Genomic DNA, 19,302 nt, shown 5'->3' with positions numbered 1-19,302 from the left:
AGTACAGGTGAGCAGCTGATATCAGCCGTGCACGCGTGCGTGCGTGCATGTGTGTGTGTGTAGCTATTTCCTCTGTTCATGGTTTCTTCTTCCTTCCCTCTTTCCCTTCCTCTTTTTTCCATCCTAAAATGATAGCAACATGGACAAGAGGGGAGCCCTGGTGACTTGTCCCTGACCATAGGGAAACACCCAGTTCCTCAAACCACCCATACAGAGAAGTCTTGGGCTGGGCCGTGCCCTGGGCAGAGCTTCTGAATTTTTAAGCTCTTACTAACCCACGGAGGGGTTTTGTTGTTGTTTAACCTTTCTATGGGGGTGTATTTATTTGTATTTTGTGGAGCGTTTTAACTGTCTCTGTGTGTGCTGTGTGTATGTCTTTTGTCCACAGAGGCCAGAAGAAGTCGTTAGGTCCCTGGAACCGTGGTAACAAAGTTGTGAGGCACCTCACATGGGCTGGGAAGAACAGTCAGTGCTCTCAACTGATGAGCCTTCTCTCCAGCCTCATACTGAGTTTTGGCTTGGTTTGTTTGGTTTGGTTTTTTGAGACAGGGTTTCTCTGTGTAGTCTTGGCTGTCCTGGGCTCGCTTTGTAGACTAGGCTAGCCAGCCTGAACAACAAGCTAAATCTGATGACCTAAATTTGGTCCCTGAGACCCACATGGTAGGAAGAAATGATTCTCACAGGTTGCCCTCTGACCTCCAAGCTCACTACAGTGTGTGCACACACCCCATATACACACACATACACACACACCCCAAATGTAATTTAAGAGGAAGGAAGGTAGTGGGGCATGGTGACTATGCTATAATCAGCATATGGGATGTAAAGTCAGGGAGACCAGGAGTTCAAGGCCAGTCTCAGCTACATATGGAGTTAAAAGACCAGCCTGGGCTACATAAGGGCTCTGGTTTCTTTGTTTCTTTTTAAAGAGAGAAACAGAAGTAAGGAAGAAAATTAGCCTGGATCTTCTCAGAGTGGTATTACTCCCCGCCAGGATCCCTCCTAACAACCCTGACAGAGCGCTGGTTCACTGGCCATGTCTTCCACTGAGCTGAGGCACTGACCATGGACCTCTGTGAGTGGGGTGAGCCGGTCCATTGCCACAGCTTCGGGGTGTTCTCTGGTTGGGGAGACAAGGAAGTGCTGAGGGCCAGTTGCATGACATTTGTGACTGACAGAGCCAGGCTGGACTCTGCCCCAGGCACTGAGTGAGGGCACCTGCCACATGCGGAGAGGGCATGGTCCTGCCAGGCTCAGGCACTCACGGTGCTTTTCGCCTGTTGCCCTTGGAGAAGTGGATGGCCACCCCTCAAGCACAGTGCACTGAGGCACAGGCTGATCCCCACAGGCAGCATCTTGGATATTCTGCTTTTTTACCAGAGCCAGAGACCAAGGATAGAGTGGAGCTGAGTTGAGTAGGACACAGCGCACACGCGCGCGCGCACACACACACAAATAGATACCCACAGATATATACACCGGAGACATACACAGACACACAGACATAAAAATACACACTGACAAGCCGGGCATGGTGGCGCACGCCTTTAATCCCAGCACTCGGGAGGCAGAGGCAGACGATCGCTGTGAGTTCGAGGCCAGCCTGGTCTACAAAGAGAGTCCAGGACAATCAAGGCTACAAAGAGAGACCCTGTCTCGCAAAAACGAAAACAAAAAAAAAAAAAAAAAAAGGTCAAAAAATACACACTGACAGACAGACACACACACATAAACACAAACAGACACACAACACATGGACACACTCACAGAGACATATTGTACACCCTATGACTGCTGGCCCGTGGCTCCTGGAATTCAGCTTCTGAGAGCTCTCCTTCCTGACCCTCCTCCCTGGAGTCAGACAACTGCCCAGAGGCCTCGGAAGTAGGCTGTCCTAACACCCTGTCCTGTGGAGCGGCCTGAGTCACCTTATAAGCTAGCCTCACAAAACAGCATGGTCAAGAGATCTTTAGGATACGTTTATGGGAGAGTCAGGGGAATGCCTCCTCCCCCTCCCCAGACAACACGCACACACTTTGCTCTGAGCTGATTGGTGGCTGAGCTCATATGAGAAACCACAGATTTTTCTTCCTCCTATACCCTCCATCCCACTCACTCACTTGGCCACCCAGGAACTTACTCCTTCAACAAATATTTGTTGAGTTGTTAGTTTGTCAGGCACATACAGAGAGACTCAGCTGACCTGGCCCCCCAGCAGGCTGGTGGCATGCTGCAGCCAGTGACAGCATGCACTGAGTTAGGCAACAGGAAACATGAAGACCACATGCTGTAGCCACTTGCTGCCTGACCCAGGGCGAGGAGGGGCCTCAGCCGCTCTGTGCTTCACGCATTCCTCACCCGTCGTTTCTGGTTTCCGTGTAGACTGACCGGGTTGCTGCGTTTGACATGCACTGAGCGAGGCTTTCAGTAGCTATGTAGTGACTGCCAGCTGTAAACGTAGTGTTCTAAGGCCCTAGACTACACAGGGAAGGGAAGCTAACTCCCACTTGATTGCCAAGAAGATAGGGCTGGGGGTCGGGGTGGAGGATAGAGGTGCACGCCTTTAATCCCAGCCCTTGGAAGCAGAGGCAGAGGGATCTCTGTGAGTTGCAGGCCCACCTGGTCTACAGAGTGAGTTCCGGGACATCCATGGCAAAACCGAAGAAGCGCTGTCTCAAAAATCCACATAAGTAGATAGATGATAGGTAGGTAGGTAGATTAGATAAATAGATAGATAGATAGATAAATAGATAGATAGATAGGTAGATAGATAGATAGATAGGTAGATAGATAGATAGATAGATAGATAGATAGATACCAAAAAAGCCCTGTCTTTAAAAAACCAAATAAATAGGGCTGGAGAGATGGCTCAGAGGTTAAGAGCACCACGTGCTCTTCCAGAGGTCCTGAGTTCAATTCCCAACAACCACTGTAGCTTTGTTACGAATCGCAATGCAAGTATCTGTGTTTTCTGATGGTCTTAGGCGACCACTTGTGAAAGGGCTGGGGTTTTTGTTGTTGTTTGTTTGTTTGTTTGTTTGTTTTTGGTGTTTGTTTGTGCTGGAGAGTGAACCCAGGGCCTTACATGTAGCAGGCAAGCAGTCCACTACCGAACTGTAATGGCGGTTCTGTTTTTATTGTTGAGACAGTCAAGACTGGACGCAGAACTCATTATGTGGCTGAGGGTGATCTTCATGAGCTCTGTGATCCTCCACTTCTTAAGTGCCAGGACTACAGCGTGTACCACCATACTTAGTGTTGGCAGAGCTCGAAATCCAACCTAGAGCATCGCAACATGTACTCCAGGCAAGCACTGTGCCAACTGACTTATGGTCCGGGTGCTGCTCTTCTCCTTGTGTGGTGTATGTCCTTGATTATGTACATGTGGGCATGCGCACAAGCATGTGGGGGGGGGGCAGGTGTCAATGTCGACCACACCCCACCTGGATGATAATCCATTCTACTAAGCTGAGTGGCCAGTGAGCCTCAGGGCTTCCCATGTCTGCTTCCTCAGTGTGAGGACTAAAGGTACATGCCTGGCTTCCACAAGGCTGCTGGAGCTCTGAACTCACTTCCTCACGCTTTGCTGACAAGCACTTTTCTAACGGATACCTCACCTCGGCCCGCTTTTGTTGTTCGTTGGTTTAAGAAGGAAGAGTCTGTAGGCAGAAAGTTATCCTGTAGTTTTAAACACTGATTTCTGTCTCAGTGTTGTGTAAACACTGCTCCCCAATTGTCCCCTGGTGTGCCAATAGAGCAGCTTACAGCCAATCACTGAGCAGGGGACAGAATAGGGCTGGACTTCCTGCCAGCCAGGGAGGAGGAGGAAGTGGGGGACTCAGCCATGGGAGAGGTCCAAGAAAGAGCAGGGGGAAGGAGCTGAGAAAAGCTCCAAAGTGAAAGTATCACTGAGGTGCATGCTGGGAGTGAGACAAAATAACATAGAAGGCTAAGAATAGCTTTAAACTGCTCAAGATTGCGTTGTAAAGCTTATATTTAAACAAATATAAAAGAGTCTCCATTATTTGTGTGATAGCTGGGTTAAGAAAAAAGCTAACAGCGGGCTGGAGAAATGGCTCAGAGGTTAAGAGCACCGCTTATTCTTCCAGAGGTCCTGAGTTCAAATCCCAGCAACCACAGGGTGGCTCACAACCGTCTATAATGAGATCTGGTGCCCTCTTCTGGCCTGCAGGTGTACATGCAGGAAGAACACTGTATACATAATAATCAAATAAAAAAGAAATTAAGAAAAAAGCTAAGAGAAACAAACACAGTTTTTTTAAAACTAACATCAACCAGGGTCTATATAGTCCATGGTGGCCTCAAGTTTACAGTGAGGCTTCTGCCTCTGGAGTCCTGGACGAGGACCGCCTGGAAACGCTGCCGAGGAAGAGGGAGCATTGTAGAGACTCAGTGGCTCACTGGGCTGCTGCGAAGTCGAGATGACTGAAAACTGGAGAGTGCCAGAAGAACAGCTCGGACAGGAGGAGGGCTAGGGTAAACAGGACAGGCTTCTCTCTCTCTCCCTTTCTTGTCTGGAGACATGGGAGTGTGGACACGTGTGCCAGGGCACGTGTGCCAGGACATGCGTGGGAGCCAGAGGGCAGGTTTGGGGAGTCATCCTCGCCTCGCATCTTGTTTGAGGCCAGGTCTTGTCTTGGGCGCTATGCAGGGTGGGCGGGACAGCTGACCTGAGACCTCCCTGTCAGTCCTCCTGTCTTCGCCTCCCTTCTCACAGCAGCAGTGCTGGGTGACAGGTGCGTGCCGCTGTGTCCAGGGTGCCGTGTGGCTTTTGGAGATGCGCTTGGGTTGTCAGGTTTACCCTGCAAGAGGTTTTGCCATCGAGCATCTCCACGGCCCTCTTCCGTCCCTCCTTCTTAACGATTTTTATTTAATTATTATTGTTGTTGTGCGTGTATATATAAATATATATCCTATATCACACACATATGACGCATAAGTGCATATTTGCAGGTCAGAGGAGGGCAACTTTTTGGACTTCTCTCCTCACATCTTCATGGGGGTTCTGGGAATTGAACTCAGTTTACAGGCTTACATTGCTGGGCAGCATCTTTTGGGGGGGGGGGTGTTGGTTTTTCAAGACAGGGTTTCTCTGTGTAGCCTTGGCTGTCCTGAACTCACTTTGTAGACCAGGCTGGCCTCGAACGATCCACCTGCCTCTGCCTCCTGAGTGATGGGATTAAAGGCGTGTGCCAATTGGGCAGCATCTTGTTGACCCAGAAGAAAGATATAACTTTGCCTTTCTTTTTCTGAGACAGGGTCTCATTGAGCCCCGGGGGGCCATTAACCGTGATCCTCCTGCCTCTACCTCTCAAGTCCTAGAATTATAGCTCTGCCCCACGATGTCCAGCTAAGTTTTTGTTCTGTTTTGTTTGCTTTTGCTTTTCCAGACATGGTTTCTGTGTGTAGCCCTGGCTGTCTGGGGACTCACAGAGATGCCCCTGCCTCTGCCTCTCTGAGTGCTGGGATTCCAGGCGTGGGCCACCATGCCTGGCTTTCAACTAGGCTTCTCAATGTGTGTGTGATCCAAGTTTTTAAATGTGTGTGGATACACGTGGTTACACACACGTAGAGGTCAGAGGGCAACCGCAGGTGTCAGTCCTTGTCTTAGTTTCGTTTCTGTCGCTGTGACACAGCAGGGGGACGATAAGAAGCAGATTCGATGAGGAAGGGTTTACTGGGTTCATAGCTCCAGGCCACAGTCCAAGGACATCACAGCGGCAGGGGAACGAGGCGGCTGCCCCCCCCCCCCCCCGCACACCGGCAGCCCAGAGCAGAGGACCACGCATGCGCCCTGGCGTTCATGTTGCTCACCCTTATTCAGCCCAGGGCACCAAACCAGGGGCTGGTGCTGCCCACACTCCAGCTGGGTCTCCTTAGATTTAAGGACAGTTCCCACACATACCCCACAGGCCAGCCTGCTCCAGGCACTCTCTCCCTGAGACTCTAACCAGGCTGTGTCAAGAAGACAGGTAAGCCAACCGGCCCAGAGTCTTCTACCTTTTGTGTGAGAGTCTCTCACTGATCTGGAACGCTAGCACATATGCCAGGCTCCACGCCCCTTGAGTTATCATCCATCCTCTTCCTTCCTGCCTGCCTTCCTTCCTTCTTTTGTGTTCTCTTTTGTTGTTATTTGTTTTTTGAGGCAGGATCTCTCTATATATCCCTGGCTGTCCTGAACTTACTATGTTGACCAGGCTGGCCGCAAACTCAGAGATCCACCTGTCTCTGCCTACCCTAGAGGCCACCACCACCCCAGCAAAATTGTGTCCTTTTATCCCCAAGTCCTCCCTGGGCATACTCCCTAGGGACGGTGACTCTGGTAACATTCAGGGAACGTAAGTGTTTAGACAAAACACTGTTTATCTGGTAAGGTGTTTACAGTCAGCGACTGCCAACTGTCCCTGGGTGCTCTTCATGGCACACCCCTCCCCACTGCAGGATCATACAGAGCCTGTAAGAGCATCCAAGCCCTCCTCTTCATTTTTATCCGGGTGTGAGCGTGTGTGTGTGTGTGTGTGTGTGTGTGTGTGTGTGTGTGTGCGTGCGTGCACGTGCATGTCTGTGGGGGGCTGCTGCACACTTGCATCACAGCATGTGTGTGGAAATAAGTCAGAGGACAACCTTGTGTGTTGCTCTTCACCTTCTGCTGCTTTGAGACAGGGTCTCTTGTTAGAGCACTTGTGCCAGGCCCACTGGGCTGCACACTTCCACTTCCGGGGACTCCCCTCTGCCTGTCTCTCATTTCGCCATAGGAGTGCTGGGATTACAGGCGCGCGCTCATCATGGCTTCCAGCTTTGTGTGGGTTCTAGGGTATCAGAACGCGCGTCCTCATGCTCATGCCGAGCCGTCTCACCGTGCCCTCTTCTTCAGGAGGCTTTGCCTCGGTGCCTAACCTGTGAGGGGTCAGGACACCATGAGGGTGATACTGTACAAACCTGCACTGTCCACACTGAGCTGGTCACCATCTAGGCCTGTGCTCTCGATTCCAGCAGCCTGGGTCCCCAGCGCAAAGGAGGAAACTCCCCATCTGTTTTTCTGAGGAGGCTGAGATTCAGATGAGCTTTTATTTGCCTCTTCTCCTGTGTGATGGAAGTAGCTGTGAAAGCTAAAGCCACAAGATGGGAAATGCAGGGCCTTGGAGATCTGGGGACTGCTTGGTTTGCAACCCTGAGATCCAGCTGGGATAACGCTGGACATCAAGACCTCCAACACTGCTGTGAGGAGGCCCCAGCCTTCTTTGTGTTGGAGGCTGATACTAAAGAGCCAGCGCCAAGCCTGAGCTTCCGTGTAGGGGTCTGGGAAGCTGACGGGGCTGGATGTTGTGGTATCTGCCTATAATCCTGCACTCAGACAGGAGTTTGAGGCCACCTGACCTGCGGACTGAGACCATGAAAATCTAGGGTTCATCCCCAGCACCTCAAAACAAACAAGCAGGCTGGGCGGTGGTGGGGCATGGCTTTAATCCCAACGCTTGGGAGGCAGAGGCAGATGGAGTTCTGAGTTTGAGGCTAGCCTGGTCTACATGGGGAGCTTTCAGGACAGCCAGGGCTACGCAGAGAAACCCTGTCTCAAGAGAGGCAAGGGGGTGCTGGAGAGATGGCTCAGCGGTTAAGGGCACTGACTGCGCTTCCAGAGGTCCTGAGTTCAATTCCCAGCAACCACATGGTGGCTCACAACCATCTATAATGTGATCTGATGCGTACTGTATACATAATAAATAAATCTTTTTTTTTTTAAAAAAAAAAGGAAAGGCAAGGGATGTAAAGGCAGAGAGAATGTACAAGCAGGTGCCCCCTGGATCCCAGGGAGGTTGGCTTGGATGGCTTGCTGTTTTTCTTATGAAGGGAGAGTTGAATGGATCCCTGTGGTAGCAGCACACTGTAGTTCCAGCACTCAGAACCCTGAGACAGGGGGATAGGGAATGCAAGTGAGGCCGCATAGCAAGACCTTGATTGTTTGTTTGTTTGTTAAGTATCCCTATACTAGCTCCACAAAGGGGCTTGAGAGACTGCAGGGCAAGCTCCCAACTCCACCATGGATGGGAAGGGAAATGGCTGGGCAGCAGCACAGTCACTTGTCACTGCCCACCTAGAGTCACACTGCCTGTAAAACTGAGCACAAACAAGTCCCAAAACTTTCGATGCTAAGTCTCAGTCTTTCTGACTTCCAGTTACGTTTTAGAGAGTCACCAGAGCTCTCAACCCTGGTCTCCATCACATCAAAGAGAGTGTGTTAGAGTTATTTTTATAAAAGCTGTGTTTATTTCTCACTTAACCTGGCTATCACACAAATAATTGAGACTTATATTTGTTTAATAATAAGATTCACAGCACAACAACTGAGCAGTCATTACTCTCTTCTTAACCCTCTAAGCTAATGTGACTTCCTCCCAGAGCACATCCCGGAGATACTGGTACTTTCCCTGTTCCGGCTTCTCTCTCCTGGTGTCTCTTGGACCTCTCCAGTGGTTTAATCCTCCACTTTCCCTAACTCATCGCCTAGCTAACAGGAAGTCCAGCCCTATTATCTCTCTTGCTCAGTGATTGGCTGTAAGCTGCTTTATTGGCGTATCAGGGGACAATTGGGGAGCAGCTTTTATACAACATTGAGACAGAGTCTCAGAAAAAGGATTGTAACCAGATATGGGGGGATACAGAAATCAGCATTTCAATCATCCAATATGATTATTAGCAATTTCCATGTGTGTAGTGCATCTCAGAAGACCAGTAAAGAACATGTATGTCACTGAAGTAGCTGACAAGGAATTTGCTTCAAGGTCATCAGAATTGTCTAGGAATATAAAAAGGAACAGTTGCAGCCGGAGGCAACGGCACACACCTGTAATCCCAGCACTCGGGGAGGCAGAGGCAGGTGGATCTCTGTTAGTTCGAAGTCAGCCTGGTCAACATAGTGAGTTCCAGAACAGGCAGGGCTACATAGAGAGACCTAGTCTCAAAAAACAGGAGCCACCTAGAGGGGCTCAGTAGTCAAAGCACTTGCTCCTCTTACAGAGTATTCAGTTCCAGCCTCTGCGGGGTTCATAACCACTATAACTCCAATTCCAGGGGGCTGGCACTTTCTTCTGACCTCCAAGGGCTCCTGTGCACATGGTGTACACACACACACACACACACACACACACACACACTCCCGGCACATAGGGTTTTATTGCTGTGAAGAGACACCTTGACCACCGGCAACTCTTATAAAGAAAACATTTAACTGGGGCTGGCTTACAGTTTCCAAAGTTTAGTTTATTATCATCATGGTGGGAAGCATGGCGGCGTGCAGGCAGACGTGGTGCTGGAGAAGAAGCTGAGAGCTCTACAACCTGATGCACACACAGCAGGGAGACACCCCCCCCAACGCCCGCAAGGCCTGCTTTGAGCATATGAGACCTCAAAGTTCTCCTCTGTAGTGACACAACTCCTCAAACAAGGCCACACCTCCCAATAGTGCCACACGCCATGGGCCAAGGGTTCACACACGCGAGTCTTTGGGCAAGCTCCTATTCAAACCACCACAGATGGGCACATGGGTATGTTCTGGGTTTAGCATAATTTCACAGGCAGGGATACAGGCACAGAGAGCTGGAGTATCTTTCTCAGTCCTGTGCCCAGGTCACAGGGCCGATCACATCTCGGCTGCTGGCTCCAAAGCCAGAGCTTTCAACTCTTGCCTATTTACAAAGTACAGCTCAGCTTGTCCTTAGAGAAGGAGCTAGAACTGTGGAGATGCAAAATGTCCAGGACCTGCTTTAAATTACTTCTCAAATGTTTCTGAGTGGCCATTTCCTCACCTGGTGCCTACAGGGGACATCGAGTGAGCGGTAACTGAGATGCTGTGTTGTGAACACAGCACAGGGAGCATCGAGGAAGGGGGCACTGGGGCGTGGCTCTCTCCGTGGAGTGCCTTGCTAGCATGCACAAAGCCCTGGGCTTGAGCCACTGTGGTGGTGGTGATAGCTGTAATCCCAGCACTGGGGAGGTGAAGGCAGGAAAACCGGAAGTTCAGGAGCCTCTTCAGCTAGGTGCTGACTCTGAGGACGAGGAAGGTAGGAAAGAAAGGAAATAATGGGGGAGAGAGAGGGTGCGAAAGAGAGAGATACGGCTTGTCCACCTGCAGCCTCAGGAAGAATAGACTGTGGCTGGGGAGGGTGCCTGGGGGAGAGACTACAGTGTGAGATGGTATGCTAGGAGACCAGGCCTCTGACCCTTGAAAAGCCTGTGCAGTGCTCTGCCAATGTTTAAACCGGCAGGTGTATGCACTTTGTTGATCTATGGAAATGTGTGTTTGGAGGGGGGGAAAGTAGGATGCAAAATAGACTCACAAACCGACAGCTGTGTAAACACGCTCTGCTCCGTTGCGTTTGGCCCTGCTTCACCACCTAATCATTTTTCTTTAAATTCCCGACGAAACCCTGGAGTAAACAGGAGGTCGGAACCAGGATGTTAGCTTTTGGCCGCTGAGGCCCTGCAGGGGTCTTTCTGTTAGGCCTGGGGACAGTTCCCAGGAGCTGGTTCTCTCCTGCTTTTTTGGGGCCCAGAGACCACCAGGTCAGCTCAACTCAGGTCAGCAGCCGTGGCAGGAAGCACGTTAGCCTTTGAGCCATCTCACCAGCTCTTGTTTTGTTGTTGTTGTTGTTGTTGTTTTAATTTTTAATTTTTTGGTTGGATTTGTTTGTGTTTTGACAAGGTCTCACTATAGCCTAAAACTTATGATGTAGATCAGGATGGCCTTGCATCGGAAGTAAAGATGTACGCCAACACGCCTGGCTCCTTGGTTTGCTTTTAATTGAGGTTTTTGTCCTTCCTTCCTTTTTTTTTGTTTTTGTTTTGTTTTGTTTTTTGAGACAGAGTTTCTCTGTGCAGCCTTGGCTGTCCTGGACTCACTTTGTAGACCAGGCTGGCCTCGAACTCACAGAGATCCACTTGCCTCTGCCTCTCAAGTGCTGAGATTAAAGGTTTTATCAGTTAAGAGCTCTTACTGTTCTTGCCGAGGACCCAGGTTCAGTTCCCAGCATCCAGGTGGTCATTCCCAACTCTGTGTAACTAGCTTGTCATCCTCTGGCCCCTGTGGGCACTACACAGAGGGTGAATTAATCCAAAATAAATGAATTCACTCTTTAATGATTTCATATACTTGCGAAGTTTCTTCATCAATACAACAGACTCACAGCCGGGATTTGGAATCTGTCTGCTCATGTCCCCCTGACCTCTCTCCCTGGTCTCTTTCAGAATGCCCAGGAGAACCATGGCCTGGCTGTGCCCACCCCCTCTGTCCCAGAAGATTTTGCAGACAAAGAAGGTAAGAGACCTCTGATTTTGTAGCTTCTTCATCTTTCTTTCCTTCCTTCTTGGGCCCTGAATTCAAAAGACAAAAAAAAAAAAAAAAAAAAAAAGCAAAAGGCCGCCAAGCACCTGCTCCATCTCCACAGCTGGAGGCAAAGCCGGAAGGAATCCTCAGGCCTCTTAGGCACTGGTCAAGATGATAAGAACAGTGGGGCTGGGAGAGATGGGGAGAGCCGTGGTTGACTGACACCCCTTTGGGGAGTGGGAGAAGAGGGGAGGCACCAGGTCATAGCAGAACAGAAGGTCACACAAATCTGCCTCAGCTCTAGCCTGACTAGCCCTGTCCTCCCACACTTGCCCTGCTTGGGAACAGCAGCGCTATCTCCAGAGGACTAAACGAATGGCACAGCCGGAAGCCACTTAGTGTTGAGGGATCCGCTCAATCTGGCCAGTGACATCCGGTGTCACCCTGAGCAAAGGTTTGGAGGACTCCTGGGATCTCATTCACTGTTTTCTCACCCGTCCTCCTGCCTCTGCCACAAGGGGGTTTCCTTAACCAGCCCAGGCTGGTCTTCAGCCCAGCGTCTGTCTGCGTTGCAGCCCCCGCCTGCCATCCCCCTGCTCCAAGTTCACCTGCCTAATTAAATGGCACCTCCTCCTGCTGTTTTTATTGCTGCCTACTCCTTGGTAATGATTTACTACTGTATGTATGGTGTTGGTTGTCTGTTGGGTTGACTGACCCCTTAGCCAGTAAGTTTCGGGGGAGCTGGGCATAGAGCAAGAGTGGGCAGAGTGTGTGGAGACAGGAGGCCAAGATCACCCAGCATGAGCAAGGCCCAAACAAAGCAAGAATAAGCTTTAGCCTGAGTATCTGTCAGTGTTTGTTTTGTTTACTGCTGTCCGGACACCCGAGTGCTCCATTCCAAGCGCCCAGAACCAGACAGCTGGGAGAAGCCTTCCCAGGCACCCCCGCTCCAGGCTTGCTGCCCTCTCCTAAACATTTTGAGGAGGGAAAAGGGAAAACAAGAGTGACAGAGGGAGGTGTTCTCTTCACGGGCTGCTCCTCAGGTGTCCATCTCTGTAGCCACGTTGCCCTGGTTACACCTCTGCCCTTGCACCATGCACCAGTCCAGACCTTGCTGCAGAGATGCTAAACAAGCGATAGAATGTGTTCCTGTAGACTCTGGGTCTCCCAAAAGCACGAGTTAGTTGTGTGTGCAGATTGCTTTTTCCTGTCCCGCTCCCCACCACTGGCCACCTCTCTCTATGGTCCCCTTCCTCCTTAAAAAAAAATGTGTGTAGCATGCATGTATACCCGTTAGTGTGTGTATGTGTGTGTGTAACTCTGTGTGTGTGTGCACGTGCATGTATGTGTATAGCATGCACGTATGCCTGTTAGTGTGTGTGTATAGTTTGCACGTGTAACTCTGTGTGCATATGTGAGCATGCATATGTGTATGCAGTATACATGTGCACCTGTCAGTGTGGGTGTGCATGGAGACCACAGGCCAACATCTGGTGTTTTCTTGCTTTCCCTTCCCACCCTATTTTCCTGAGGCCACGTCTCTCTCTGAACCTGAAGCTTAGCAGCTGGACAATACTAGCTGGCCAGCAAGCCCTAGTGACTGGCCTGTGCCTGCTTCCTCGGCTCACAGCAGCTTTCCTGTGGGCGCTGAGCTCTGAACTCAGGCCCTCATGTTTGCACTGTGAGCCTTTTCTCACCGAGTTGTCTCCCCAGTTCCCCCCGTTTATTTGTTTGTTTGTTTATTGTTGGTTCTTATTTGTTCATTTGAGACACTGTCTCGTTATGTAGCCCAGGCTTGAAGTCGTGGCAATTCTCCTGCCTCAGTGTAAACTCAAGTGTTGAGATTACAGGCATGTGCCACCATACCTGGCTCCCCTGGGTCATTTTGGGAACCACAGGTAACCTCAAGGAACTCCATACATGGGCTTACATGAGTCAGGGCCTAGAGGAGAAATGCCCTATTACAGCAGGAAGGGGCCACTCCCGGGAAGGCTCAGGTCATGGGGAGAGGTGTGTGTGGGGGGTCATTGCTGCTTGTCCTAAACCTTTAGGATGAATGGGGTGGCTCTATTTCCCTTGGCCAACCCATCTCCCTGTGCCAGGCACAGAGTGGGAAAGATGGCTCAGTGGGTAAGGGGAGCCACCAAATCTGAGCTAAATTCAGCCTCCAGAACCCACATAGTGGGAGGAAAGAACTTATTCCCGTAAGTCCTCAGGTGGACTCAGGCATGCCACGGTACACCCCCACTCCCCACCACCCCCCACACACACACATTAAGGAAAGAAACAGAGAGCCAGGCAGTAGTGGCGCACGCCTTTAATCCCAGCACACAACCAAAAGAAGAAAAAAAGAAAAAGAAAAGAGAAACAGAGAGAAAGAGAAAGCAATGTTAGAGAGGGAGAGAGGCCGGGACTGGCTCATCTCCTTATGTCTGCCTTCCTTCTTCCAGGTACCAGCTCACTGGTCAACGGCAACCTCCGGCTGTACAGCTCTGTGAGCGACCTGAGGCCTGTACACTATGACCTGGATTCATCCATACCCCCACCTCCCCCAGGCCCAGCCCCAGGGCCACCTCAGGACACTTCACAGCCTCCAGGGGACTCCTCTCCCCCACCACCACCACCTCCTTCCATCCCTCCTCCTCCCCCCCCTCCTCTGCTGGTGGAGCCCCCACCCCCACCCAGCACGGCCCCGCCTCCGCCCCCAGTATTGGACAGCCTATCTCCTTCCTCTACCCTCTCCCCACCATCCACACCCACGCCTCCTGACTTCATCCCCCCTGCCCCACCGGCAGCTTTTCTAACCCCGCCTCCACCTTCTTTGCCAGCCCCAGGACCCCCAGCTCCAGTCTCTCCTCACACTTCCGGAATTCGTCTCTTCCCCTCCGGGGGTATTATCAAGTGGAAATCAGAAGTAGCACTCAATGGCAGGCAGCCAGAAGACCCCAGAACCAGCCCCCCCAAAAGTCCTGCTGAACTAAAGGGGAGATCTCTAGGGCCGAGCCCAGAGCCCCACCTCACCTTCCCCAGGTCATTTAAGGTGCCGCCCCCAACCCCAGTCAGGACCTCATCTATCCCAGTTCAGGAAGCACCCGGGGCTTCCCCAGAGGAGGAGGAAGGCACCCAGAAGACCCCCACCCACCTCCCACTGCCTCTCAGCTTCAATATCCGCCCTGCATCTCAGGTTTACCCAGACAGGGCCCCAGAGGCACAGCAGCCCAGAGAGCCCGGGCCTGAGACACCAGGCAGCCCGAGGCTCAAGCAGTCTGAACCCCAGAAAAATGGACAAGCTGGAGCGCCACCGCCGGCCCCTCCCTTGCCTCCACCCGCTCCCCCACTCCCTCCGCCAGCACCCTCCCTGCCCCCAGCTGCTCCCCCTTTGCCCTCTACTGAGCAGGCAGCCCCTCCGCCTTCTGGATTTATCAAGACCCCCAGATCCGGCTCACCTGCTCTCAACCCCAAACCCAACCCCCCCAGTCTGGAGGACACAGATCCATCAGAACCTGTTGACTGGAGGGACCCCCGGCAGATGGAGAAGCTTCGAAGTGAACTGGCAGCCTATCTCTGTGGGTCCAGGAGAGCTGACCGGTCACTCGGCCACAGGCCAGTCTCCATGGTGGCGTTGAAGGACAAGGAGAACAAGAAGGACACCAGCCTATCAGAAGAAGAGGGAGCTCCTCCAAGCCTGCCTGAGAAGATAAAACCCTGTGCTCCTGAAAAGAGCCCCTCCAGCAACAGTCTGCCAGAGCGAGGAGCCACCAGCAGCTTGGCCCTACCCCCTGTGGACTACATCTCCCAGGATACTCCAGCTCCCAGCGTCAGGCAGATCCGGAATGAGCTAGAGGCTCGCTTTGGCTCCTCAGCGGAGAAAGATGCCAAGCCCAGCTTAGCATCTCTGCCTCCCAAACCCCGGCTGGAAGGGGGAAGACTCTTTGAAAATGGGCCTGACAATGGCAGAGCCCATAAGCCTATCACCAAGAACCCTCTCCAGCTGTCTGCCACCCCTCAGCCTGCCACAACACTCCAGTCCAAGGCTGCACCTGGTCCAGCCACATCACCCAAGGCCACACCTGGTCCAGCCACATCATTCAAGCCTACATCTGGGCAGGCCATGTTATATAAGGCCACACCTGGGCTAGCCTTACCACTCAAGCCTACACCTGAGCAGACCACATCACCCAAGGACACGCCTGGGCAAGCTACACCTCCCAAGGACACATCTGGACATGTTACACCTCCCAAGGACACGCCTGGGCAAGCTACACCTCCCAAGGACACATCTGGACATGTTACACCTCCCAAGGACACACCTGGGCAGGCCACGCCACCCAAGGACACACCTGGGCAGGCCATCCCATCATCTCAGTTGCTGGCAGAGAAGGACCTTGCCGCAGATAGGCAGAGAGAAAAGCCAGAATCTCAAGAAAATGCAGGGGCCACGCAACTGTCCAGGAATGGCATCCCTTCACCTGCAGCCCTCCCACCAAAAATGTCTACCGGTGGAGAAGAGGTGCCATCATACCTCTACAGACCCCATCGCAGCCAGAACAGCCAGAGCCGAGGGGTCGCTGTAGTGATCCCCACCCGGGCCAGAGGAGAGACTACAGGCTCAGGGGGACTAGCGGACGAAAAAGAGCCCCAAAGCCATCCAGCCAAAGCTCTCATCCCAGGCCAGCCTGCTGACCAACTCCTCAGACACCCGGTGACTGGGGAGGTTGTGGAAAGGGGCTCCCCTATGGCCCTGCTTCTCGCAGCCAGACAGAGGGCCCAGAAGACTAGGCCTGGAGGGACTGCGATAGGACGGTCCTCTCTGCCGGGGAGTCTCCGTGACCGTGACCGTGGCAACCAAGCAGAGGCCAGCTCCGACAGTATCTTTTACAGAGGTAGCCGGCCCAACTCTTTCATTGTGGTACCTAAGGTACCCAGTGAGACAGAGGACTCCCACCTGACGTCAGCACGGCCCACTGGACCCAGTCAGTGGAAACCCCAGCAGGGACAAGACACAGAGGGCTCAGAGCCAGGTCACAGGCACGGGTGGACCAAGGCTGAGTCCCCTGCCCCTGTGGCCCAGGAAGGACATATTCCCTCAAGCCTACCCCAGAGCCGCGCCCTCCCCAAGTCTTTCTCTTCTCCGCCCTCTCCTTCCTACAAGAGGGCAGAGGAAGAAGAGGGGGAGGAGGAGTTCGGCTTTGACATCATCCCGCCGCCACCAGAGTTCAGCAACGACCCCGAGCCCCCCGCCCCGGGGCTGCAGCATCAGGGCCGTCGCGGGTCCCCACCCAGGAGCAATTTCTCTTACTTGGGGCAGTCCCTGGACGCCGGCCCCGGGGCCAATCCGGCTCGCGGATTCTCTCGCTTCCCCGGCGCTCAATACCCCGGCCCCGGGGGCCTAGATCGCTTCTCTGGCAGCGGACGCTCGCTCATCAAGAAACGTCTGTACGTCGGGGAACCCCACTGCAACCCCGGGATGCCCCGCGGCGGCACCGGCCGCAGCCTGAGCTCCCCTAACTGCTTCGGGCCACAGCCGGGAGGCCCCGAGATGCGACGGGTCAACTCGGCTGGCCGCGCGGCCCCCGGAGGCCTGCACACACGGAGGCTGTCGCTGGAGGGCTCCCGGGGCGCGGCGGAGGTCAAGTACAAGGCGCCCGGCGGCGGCGGCGGCGGCGGCGGCGGCGGTAGTAGCTGCAAAGCTGGGGACTATGGCTTCGTTCCTGCCAAAGGCAGCAGGTGAGGTGGGGACTCAAGAGTGCGTGAACAGTGTTAATACCAAAGCGATGGCCTGCTGCCTACTGAGAGAGAAGGGAGGATGGCCGAGATACCTGGAGAAGGGTGCTGTTGGCTGGTTCCTTACTTGTCAGCACATCTCTCCACTCCCCTCTGGAGTTTTCGGGGCTTCCAATCAGGGTAGAGGAAAGGGAGACCCAGTGGCCCCGGGTGGAAAGATGGATCCAGGTCCAGGCTGGGAGCAAAGGAGTCTGAGTGAACAGAGGATACCAAGGGTGTTCTGTGGTCCTACCCTGGAGTTCAGAGGTCCATCCGGTCACATTTTAAAATCGGCTCTGGGGAAGGTGGGTAGGGTGAGGGCCAGCCAGCTGCGTATAACCCTTCACCGCTCTCCCCTCTACTCCCTCCAGGCCTTCCCACGGCACCAGCCACTACGGAAGCCCCATCAACACGTTCACTGTGAGGCCTGGGACCCGGCATCCCATCTCCTATGCCTACTCTGGGACCCATCGGAAAGCCACTTCCTGAGCTGTGGTTCACACTGCTGACTTTTAGGGGTTGGATCTGAGCAGTTGTTTTGCGGGGGGATGGGGTGGGATGCTGCTGCAGGTATTATAGGTTCCAGCTCAGAAGCTCAGACACCACTGAGAGCCTTTGTTCTGGAAAACAGGCAGACAGACAGGTCTGTGGAACCGTCTGTTTCTGAAAGCACCAAGGGACAGCTTGGCTAAGGATTGTTGGCAGATGTGGGGGAGGGGCGCTCCTGGGCCGTGTTTGCCTGTCAGCGCCTCACAATGTAGGCAGATGGCTCTAACCTTCCTCCCTCCTACCGCCCCCCACCCCCTTACCCTGAACAGGTAATGGCTGTTTCTAGCTACTTGGAGATGAGAGATCAAGACTGCTTGCACAACGCAGACTGTATCAGGAGCCTTACACGCTGGCCAGGACCAAGGATAGGGTAGTTGCTCCTTGGCCTTGGCACTTACACAGGAGGAGGCCTTGAGAGGCTCGGGATGGGAGGTGGAGGATTCAGGCTTGCTTTTCCATTCGGGCCCTTGAAGACCTGGTTCAGGGCATTGGGCCCAGGAAGTGTGCTGAAAACATGGAGATGGGTCTGGGAAAGTCAAGGGTAGTACACTAGGGCCAGTTAAGAGCAGGGGAGACCTGTCAGTAGGGTGACCATTGGTCCTCTACCTGGGGGTTATACCAGTGAATTCTGTGTCCTGGTTTGTATGCTATATCAAATGTACCAAGAATAATAGTTCTAGAGGTGGGGACCAGGTCAAAGCAGGTAAGAAAGGAAGGGCGGAGAAGTGTCCTGCCTCAGATGAGCAGGGGCCAGACATGAGGAAGGCCCCTGCGGGAGCAGGATGTTGGGCCGTGGTGATCTGTGGGACCAGCTGCAGTACTAGGTGGCTGGGACAGCTGGTGAGCCTCTTCAGGTGGATAAAGTACAGAGATGAGGTGGCACAACCCCCCCCCCCCCGGGTGGCGCGGGCTGGCTGACAGGTTCCCTGTGTTCAACGAAGCCAAGCCCATCAACAACAGCATTGGTCTATAAATGTTTTCCCTAAGCGGGGGTTTTATAAGAGTTTTTGCTAATTTATCTGCTGCATCAAGGCTTGAGGAGTAGGGTGTGCCCGCCCCCCTCCCAGCAATAGAGTGCTCTGGGGTGGGGTGGGAAAGGGCTGGGTCTCACTTGGCATGGGAAATAAACAGCCAGTTCGGACTGGCCCCTGCTGTGTGCTTGTACGTTGGTAATGTGGAGCTTCTCAGGCATTGTGGGATGCTGGGGGTGCTCATCTTGGAGGGCACAAGCACAGGGACCGGGCCCAGAGGTGACGCCAGATAATGGACAAACCATCCTTAAGCAATCTCTCTGCACCTCAGCGTCTTTTTCTGGACCTGATGGTAACCCTGCGTCATCAGTGCTGAAGAGGAAGCGGCCCTGTGCTCCTTTTTGGGGCAACACACTGATGTGGTTCCTGTCCTGGGCCAGGGCATAGTCTATAAAGCCTGGCATGATGGTACGAACCTATAATCCCAGCACTAAGGAAGTACAGGCAGGAAGATGACAATTTAAGGCCAGCCTTGGCTGCATGAAACTCTACCTGGCGTGGTGGCGCACGCCTTTAATCCCAGCACTCGGGAGGCAGAGGCAGGCAGATTGCTGGGAGTTCGAGGCCAGCCTGGTCTACAAAGCAAGTCCAGGACAGCCAAGGCTACAGACAGACCCT

At 53.1% G+C, this 19,302-nt stretch overlaps 1 protein-coding gene across 2 annotated transcripts in view; it reads left to right on the top strand.

Annotated features, from left to right (window-relative positions):
• The window catches only part of LOC311581055 (uncharacterized protein C6orf132 homolog), a 36,255-nt gene extending 17,456 nt beyond the window's left edge, over positions 1-18,799 (top strand). For both annotated transcript variants that reach the window (XM_084752978.1, XM_084752979.1), the window contains exons 3-5: positions 11,263-11,332; positions 13,792-17,068; positions 17,476-18,799. In XM_084752978.1, the coding sequence (XP_084609104.1) occupies positions 11,263-11,332; positions 13,792-17,068; positions 17,476-17,593 (3,465 nt within the window). In that variant the 3' untranslated portion in view covers positions 17,594-18,799. The remainder of the gene's footprint in view (positions 1-11,262; positions 11,333-13,791; positions 17,069-17,475) is intronic.
• The last annotated feature ends 503 nt before the right edge of the window (positions 18,800-19,302 follow it).

Source organism: Acomys minous, assembly GCF_964271855.1.
Source record: "Acomys minous genome assembly, chromosome: 13".
Lineage (NCBI taxonomy): Eukaryota > Metazoa > Chordata > Mammalia > Rodentia > Muridae > Acomys > Acomys minous.
This window is presented reverse-complemented; position numbering and strand designations above follow the sequence as displayed.